General features: G+C 46.5%; 1 protein-coding gene across 1 annotated transcript in view; it reads right to left on the minus strand.

Moving 5' to 3' along the window:
* The window catches only part of LOC122558659 (cadherin-16-like), a 38,616-nt gene that overhangs the window by 26,886 nt on the left and 2,754 nt on the right, over positions 1-8,976 (minus strand). The window contains exons 2-3 of the mRNA XM_043707457.1: positions 7,946-8,104; positions 5,051-5,247 (exon numbers count right to left, since the gene is read on the minus strand). Coding sequence (XP_043563392.1) covers positions 5,051-5,247; positions 7,946-7,994 — 246 coding nt within the window. The 5' untranslated portion in view covers positions 7,995-8,104. The remainder of the gene's footprint in view (positions 1-5,050; positions 5,248-7,945; positions 8,105-8,976) is intronic.

Genomic DNA, 8,976 nt, shown 5'->3' on the forward strand with positions numbered 1-8,976 from the left:
AAGATGTTGTGAAACCTGAAAGAGTTCAGAAAAGATTTACAAGGATGTTGCCAGGGTTGGAGGATTTGAGCTACAGGGAGAGGCTGAACAGGTTGGGGCTGTTTTCCCTGGAGCAGCGGAGATTGAAGAGTGATCTTATAGAGGTTTACAAAATCAAGAGTGACATGGATAGAATAAATAGATGTCTTTTCCCCCCGAGTGGGGGAGTCCAGAACTAGAGGGCATAGATTTAAGGTGAAATGGGAAAGACATAAAAGGGACCTAAGAGGCAAAACTTTAACACAGAGGGTGGTATGTGTATTGAATGAGCTGCCAGAAGAGGTGGTGGAGGCAGGTACATTACAGCATTTAAAAGGCATTTGGACGAGTATATGAATAGGAAGGGTTTAGAGGGATATGGGCCAAATGTTGGCAAATGGAACTAGATTAGGTTGGGATATTTGGTTGGCATGGATGAGTTGAACTGAAGGGTCTGTTTCTGTGCTGTACATCTCTATAACTCTCTATGACTTAGTCTCTGCATCCAATGCATCATCCTTAAACACTTCCACCAACTCCAACTAGACCCCATCACAAGGAACACCTTCCCCTCCCCACCCCTCCCTGCTCTCCACAAGGACCATTCCTGTCAACAGTCCTTGGTTTATGCCACTCTGCCCACCAACCCCCTGAACCCCCATGAACTTTCCCCTGCAACAGGAAAAGATGTAAAACCTGCCGGTACCCCAACCCCCTCAGCTCCATCCAGAGCCCAAAACACTCCTTCCAGGTGAGACAGAGGTTCATCTGCCTCTCGTTCAAACTAGTTTATTGCATCAGCTGCTCCCGATGTGGTCTTCTGTACATCAGGAAGATCGAACGTAAACTTAGGGAACGGTTCACCGAGCATCACAGCCGAGCCCACAGGGGCTAACCTGACCTCCCAGTCACTGCCCATTTTAATTCCCCTTCCCACTCCCTTTCTGACATGACCATCCTAGGCCTCCTCCATTGCCACAGGGAACCAGAACGCAAATTGGAGGAACAACACCTCATCCTCCACCTGGGCAGCCTTCAGCCCAGAGAATCAACATTGAATTCTCTAATTTCAAATAATTTCCCTTCCCATCCCCTGACTCCCTTCCCAGCCCCTCCCCCTCCCTTCCACCAACCAGATTCATTCCTCCCATTGACCAACCAGGTCGTATCCTCTGCCCGTCTTCACCTATACCCACTTCACCACCCTGTCCCTGCCACCCCCTCTATCTGCAGCTCCCCCTGCACCCACCCGCATAAAACATAGGACATAGGCCTATATAGACATAGGACACAGCACAGTATAGGCCTTTCAGCCCTCAATGTTGCATCAACATGTGGAACCAATCTGAAGCTCATCTAACCTACACTATTCCATTCTCGTCCAAATGCTTATCCAATTATCATTTAAACGCCCTTAAAGTTTGCGAGTCTACGACTGATGCAGGCAATGTGTTCCATGCCATTACTACTCTCTGAGGAGAAAGTGAGGACTGCAGATGCTGGAGATCAGAGCTGAAAATGTGTTGCTGGAAAAGTGCAGCAGGTCAGGCAGCATCCAAGGAGCAGGAGAATCGACGTTTCGGGCATCAGCCCTTCTTCAGGAATTGAAAAAGGGACTGAAGAAGGGCTTATGCCCGAAACGTCGATTCTCCTGCTCCTTGGATGCTGCCTGACCTGCTGTGCTTTTCCAGCAACACATTTTCATACTGCTCTCTGAGTAAAGAAACTACCTCTGACATCTGTCCTATATCTATCACCCCTCAATTTAAAGCTATGTCCCCTAATGCTAGCCATCACCATTTGAGGAAAAAGGCTGTCACTGTCCACCCTATCTAACCCTCTGATTACCTTATAGGTCTTGATTAAGTCACCTCTCAACATTCTGCTGTCTAATGAAAACAACTTCACGTCCCTCCCGGCACTGAGATCTCTCTGCTCATCTACACTACCAAGAATCTTACCATTAGCCCAGTACTCCGCATTCCTGTTACTCCTTCCAAAGTGAATCACCTCACACTTTTCTGCATTAAACTCCATTTGCCACCTCTCAGCCTAGCTCTGCAGCTTTTCTACGTCCCTCTGTAACCTACAACATCCTTTGGCACTATCCACAACTCTATCATCCGTAAATTTACTAACCCATCTTTCTATGCCTTCGTCCAGGTCATTTATATAAATGACAAACAGATCCTTGTGGTATTCCGCTAGTAACTGAACTCCAGGATGAATATTTCCCATTAAAGAAGACAATAAGGTTTGTGAGGCAAAACCAACCTTCACAAAACCATGTTGACTATTCCTAATCAACTTATTTCTCCCTAGATGATTATAAATCCTATCTCTTATAACCCTTTCCAACTCTTTCTGAAGTAAGGCTCACTGGCCTGTAATTCCCAGGGTTGTCTCTACACCCCTGCTTAAACAAGGGAACAACATTCACTATCAACCTTCACAAAACCATGTTGACTATTCCTAATCAACTTATTTCTCCCTAGATGATTATAAATCCTATCTCTTATAACCCTTTCCAACTCTTTCTGAAGTAAGGTTCACTGGCCTGTAATTCCCAGGGTTGTCTCTACGCCCCTGCTTAAACAAGGGAACAACATTCACTATCTTCCAGTCTTTTGGTACCATTCCTATAGACAATTACGACATAAAGATCAAAGCCAAAGGCTCTGCAATCTTCTCCCTGGTGTCTCAGAGAATCCCAGGGCAAATCCCATCAGGCCCAGGGGATTTATCTATTTTTAAACTTTCCAGAATTGCTAACATCTCCTCCTTATGCACCTCAATCCCATCTAGTCTAGTAGCCCGTATCTCAATATTCTCCTCGACCACGTTATCTTTCTCGAGTGTGAATATTGATGAAAAGTATCCATTTAGCACTTCCACTATCTCCTCTGACTCCATGCACAACTTCCCACTACTATGCTTCATTGGCCCTAATCTTACTCTAGTCATTCTTTTGTTCCTGATATAGCTATAGAATCCTTAGGGTTTTCCTTGATCCTACCCGCCAATGACTTCTCTTGTCCCCTTCTGGCTCTTCCTACCTCTCTTTAGGTCTTTCCTGGCTAACTTGTAACTCTCAACAGCCCTAACTGAGTCATCACATCTCATCCTAACCTAAGCCTTCTTCTTCCTCATGAAGAGAGATTCAACTTCCTTCATAAACCACGACTCCCGTGCTCAAAAACTTCCTCCCTGCCTGACCGATACATACTTATCTAGGACACACAGTAGCTGGTCCTTGAATAAGCTCCATATTTCAATTGTGCCCATCTCCTGCAGTTTCCTTTTCCATCCTATGCATCCTAAATCTTGCCTAATCGCATCGTAGTTGCCTTTCCCCCAGCTATAACTCTTGCCCTGCGGTATATACCTATCCTTTTCCATCGCTAAAGTAAACATAACCGAATTGTGGTCACTATCTTCAAAGTGCTCACCTACCTCCAAATCTAACACCTACCCAGTACCAAATCTAATGCCCCTTGTTGGCCTGTCTACATACTGTGTCAGGAAACCTTCCTACACACATTGGACAAAAACTGACAGATCTAAAATACTTGAACTATAGTATTCCCAGTCAATAGTTGCAAAGTTAAAAGCCCACATAACAACCATCCTGTCACTCTCGCTCCTATTGAGGATCATCTTTGCTATCCTATCCTCGACACCTCTGGACCTATTCAGAGGCCTATAGAAAACTGCCAACAGGGTGACCTCTCCTTTCCTGTTTCTAACCTCAGCCCATACTACCTCAGTAGAGGAATCCTCAAATGTCCTTTCTGCCACTGTAATACTGTCCTTGACCAACAATGCCACATGCCCCCACTTTTACATTTTCTCTATACTTACTGAAACATCTAAATCCCAGAACCTGCAACAACCATTCCTGTCCCTGCCCTACCCATGTCTCCGAAATGGCCACAACATCGAAATCCCAGGTACCAGCCCATGCTGCAAGTTTTTTAAATAGAATCCCTACAGTGCGGTAACAAGCCCTTCAGCCCAGGTCCACACTGACCCTCCGAACAGTAACCCACCCAGACCCAATCCCCTACATTTCCCCCGACTAATGCAGCTAACCTCGGCATCCCTGAACACTACGGGCAATTTACTATGGCCAATTCACCTAATCTGCACATCTTTGGATTGTGGGAGGAAACTGGAGCACCCGGAGGAGACAGAGGGAGAATGTGCAAGCTCCACACAGACAGTTGCCCGAGGCTGGAATCAAACCCAGGTCCCTGGCACTGTGAGTCAGCAGCACTAACCACTTGAGCCACTGTGCCACCCTATTCACCCACCTTATTCCGGATGCACCTGGCGTTGGAGTAGACACACTTCAAACCAACGCCTTGCTCGCTGGTGCCTTGTGCGTCCTTAGTTCTGACCTCAGTACTCTCAACCCCCTGTATACTCAAACTGCAATTCAGGTTCCCAGCCCCCTGCTGAATTAGGTCAAACCCACCGAAAAGCATTAGCAAACTCTCTCTCCCCCCACGGCCTCCCTGCCTCCCCCACCCCCCCCAGGATATTGGTACCCCTCTGGTTTAGATGGAGACCGTCCTGTTTGTTGAGGTCCCACCTACCCCAGAAAGAGCCCCAATTATCCAGGTATCCAAAATCCTCCCTCCTGCACCATCCCTGTAGCCACATATTCAGCTCCTCTTTCTCCCTATTCCTCGCCTCATTAGCATGTGGCATGGGCAACAAATCAGAGATAACAACTCTGTTTGTCCTAACTCTAAGCTTCCGCCCTAGCTCCCTGAATTTTTCCCCAGTTCTGATGAAGGGTTACACCCGAAACATTGACTTCTCCATCTCCTGATACTGCCTGGCTTGCAGTGTTCTTCCAGCTTCCTGTCCGTCCCTACCTGGTCTGGCCTGTGTATGATTCCAAATGGTGCTGACTCCTAAATGCCCACTTGGTGATTAGGAATGGGCTATGATTGCTGGCTCACCCAGAGATGGTCACAACACATGAACCAATTAAAGAGAAAGCTCTAACACCAGTGCTCCTTACCTTTGAGACAGCCAGAGGATAAGGCCCTTGGTGGTTTTCCCGGACTGCGACAGGACTAGGAGGAACCCACAGGTTTTCTGTGACAGTGATCGTGACTTCCCCTCGTATATAGTGTCCTTGTGGTCGATCTCCCATATCTTTGACTTGAACAGTCAGGACATACTGCTCAACCAAACCAAGAACCAACGACTCAGCTCCTGAAAATAGCAGAAGCAAGAATCTCACATCTCCTGCAAGGAAACCCTAGGCCAATGCTCTTGGACACCTAAGAGGAGATTTGACAGAGGCACTTAAATTCGAGAACAGTTTAGCAGAGTAAATAAAGAGAACCCTGTTTCCAAACCTGTCAAAGACTAAGAATACTGACAGGCAACAGGTTTTGGGTAATAAGCATTCTTGGTGGGGTGAAGCAAATCCTTTTTAACAGGTTGTGACGTGCAATTCAATGACAGGCCAATGGAAACACGTTAAATGTCACTCAGTAAATTGGAAAGAGTGGGTGGATGCTGGGACTAACTGGATTGCCATTTAGAAGTGCAAGGATAGTCTTGATGGGCTAAGTGGCCTCCTCGGCGAAAGTGAGGACTGCAGATGCTGGAGATTAGAGTCAAGATTAGAGTGGGGCCGGAAAAGCACAGCAGGTCAGGCAGCATCCGAGGAGCAGGAAAAACCACATTTCAGGCAGGAGCCCATCATCAGGAATCACCCTTCCTGATGAAGGGCTTTTGCCCGAAACGTCGATTTTCCTGCTCCTCGGATGCTGCCTGACCTGCTGTGCTTTTCCAGCACCACTCTAATCTTGACTCTAAGTGGCCTCCTGCTGTACTTTTACTATTTAAAATAATTGCCTCCCTATTACAGAACCGAGACTATCTTAAAGGATCTGATTTACAATGAACAGGAAAGCTGCTCCAGCACAACAACATTACATTATACTGTGGTCTTGTGGTTAGAGGCTGTAGAATCAGACAAAAAACATATTCAATATCTGTTCAAAAAAGAAAGTACATTCTGGAGCTGACTCCAACTGAACAGGATGGAGCTCTGTGTGGTCAAGAATGATATCAAGGTTTGTAATCAGTGTGACGCACACAGGCCCTAACCAAACAAAAGTTCAATTGAATTAGTTTGAGAGAACAGAATAACGTCTACTCCACTCGGAATAGATTCAGCATATGCCCAAACTTTTGTTTCTTTACATCAAACTAGCATTTCATCCGTTCATTTGGAGCAAATGTCACACCTTCCAACCACAATGATACAAACACAACCTGCGCCTGTGACTGTAACAAGTGCCAGTGACAATAGTGAGCAAACATTGATGGAGAAGTCACATTGAATAGACATCATTTTAACAGCTATAGGCAAGAACGATGAGTCACCTCCTGCTCCTGTATGACACACAACAGTCAGCACATTGCAAAAGGAATTTATTGTGTGAAATCAGTGAGCGGTTTTACTGTGATAAGGTGCTGTGGAACTGCTGGTATTGTTCTGATTGTGTTACCTGTCTGGCTGTTAGTCTGCACTTGCTTATTCATTGAAGGTCATGTTTTAGCTGAATTTATGATCTTTATAGAAGCTCTTTCATAACTGCACTTTCTCCATTCCAGAGCTGAAGCTCAATCCTTGGACCCTAGTTGACCCTGGGTCCAGTGGATTACAGGAATGTTGCTGTAGTGAAGGTCTGTGTGGACAGTCAACATCAACACAGGAAGGATAGAAGTGGACACCCAGAGTGACCCAGCCAGTGGAGTACAGTATAATGCAGGCAAATGTGAATGTCTCCATCTTGGGCAGGAAGAATAAGGGTCTGTGTCAGTGCTGGATTCAATGGATTCACCGGACTAGAAGGTTGGGAATGAGATGGGATCGTGAGATCAACTGAGGGTCCCACCTTGAACTCAATCCTAATGGCTAGATCTGGATGTCACATCTACACAGGACTGAGCTTGACAGAGGGGGAGACAGCAATGTATCAGTAATGTCACTGGGCTATTAATCCCTGAGGTGGAAATATGTTGCTGGAAAAGCGCAGCAGGTCAAGCAGCATCCAGGGAACAGGAGAATCGACGTTTCGGGCATAAGCCCTTCCTGAAGAAGGGCTTATGCCCGAAACGTCGATTCTCCTGTTCCCTGGATGCTGCCTGACCTGCTGCGCTTTTCCAGCAACACATTTCCAGCTCTGATCTCCAGCATCTGCAGACCTCACTTTCTCCTATTAATCCCTGAGGCCCAAACTAATGGCCAGATTCAAATCCCAGCAAGGCCAGTGTGGGAATATCATCAAATCCCTACAGTGTGGAAGCAGGCCATTTGACCCATCAAGTCCACACCAACCCTGCAAAGAACATCCCACCTACCCACACCCACCCACCCCCCCAACCTTATCCCTGTATCCCTGCATTTCCCATGGTTAATCCACCTAACCTGCACATCTTTGGACTGTGCGAGGAAACCGGAGCACCCGGTGGAAACCCACGCAGATACTGGGCGAACGTGCAAACTTCACACAGTCTGTCACTTGAGGTTGGAATCGAACCTGTGTCCCTGGTGCTGTGAGGCAGCAGTGCTAACCACTGAGCCACTGTGCCCACTTGAATTCAAATTATAAAGCTGGTCTCAGCAGTATTTGATTAATAAAACCACTTTTGCTAAATGAGCTCAGCTGTTCTTACCTGGTTTGGTTTACATTTGACTCCAGACCCATCTGGTTGACTCCTAACTGCCCTCTGAAATGGCCAATTAAATTGCTCTGTTCAAGGGCAACTCGGGACTGGTAACAGATGCCCACAGTCCATGGAAGAATAAAGGAAAACAAATGCTGCCCTCGCAGGTGAATAGCTGAAGGGGCTACAGTCACAGGTGGAGAATGGAGAGAGGGAGAGACCATACCTTCTGCAGTCAGTGAGATGTCACCATTCCGAGGATCAATCTGGAACATTCCGTCCGAGGGCTGTGCTGGAATTTGCTGGAGGATTTTGTAGCGCAGGTCACTACTAGGCAGGAGGGGGTCATCAAGGTCAGTGGCGGCTGCAGACAGAATCCTGTATCCTATGACAGTACACAGAGAGGCCATTTGGCCCATTCAGTCTCTACCAGTGTTTATAGCCCACAGGAAAACTGCCAACTCCCTCCACCTCATATTATCAGCAGATCCTTCCATCCTGTTCCCTCTCAAATGTTGGGCCGAAGGGCCTGTGATAGTGAGTGCTCACATGCTCACTCATCTCTGGGTGAACAAGAGTGTTCTCATGGATTTATTAGAGATGATTGTAAGGGAACATATACTTTATCCTTTGGATTGTAAACTGGAAAATGGAAGTTTGACACTAACAAGTAACAGGAGATTTTTTTTTGTAAATTAGAAATCAGGTGGGATTGTATGGTGTATATTTTAGCCACACAAGATAGTGTTACTTTCCACAGTAGTCAGGGGATGCTTTATGAGGCAGAATGGCATCAGGAGTCTCTGAGTAAAGGAAACACTCCCTAATGACGGCCTTCAGATTGGTACAGCCACAGTCTGTTCTAGTCATAGAACACAGAACATAGAAAAGTACAGCACAGAATAGGCCCTTTGGCCCACGATGCTGTGCTGAGGTTTAATCCTAATGTAAAATATAGTAACTTAACCTACGCACCCCTCAACTCACTGCTATCCATGTGCATGTCCACAGAAGTCGATTAAATGTCCCCAATGACTCTGCTTCCACCACCACCACTGGCAACGCATTCCATGCATTCACAACTCTCTGCATAAAGAACCTACCTCTGACTTCCCCTCTATACCTTTCTCCTAAAACTGTGACTCCTTGTACCAGTCCATCCTGCCCTGGGGAAAAGTCTCTGGCTATTGACTCTATCCATGCCTCTCATTACCTTGTACACCTCGATCAGGTCACCTCTCTTCCTCCTCTCCAGAG

Source organism: Chiloscyllium plagiosum, chromosome 17 (genome assembly GCF_004010195.1).
Source record: "Chiloscyllium plagiosum isolate BGI_BamShark_2017 chromosome 17, ASM401019v2, whole genome shotgun sequence".
NCBI lineage: Eukaryota > Metazoa > Chordata > Chondrichthyes > Orectolobiformes > Hemiscylliidae > Chiloscyllium > Chiloscyllium plagiosum.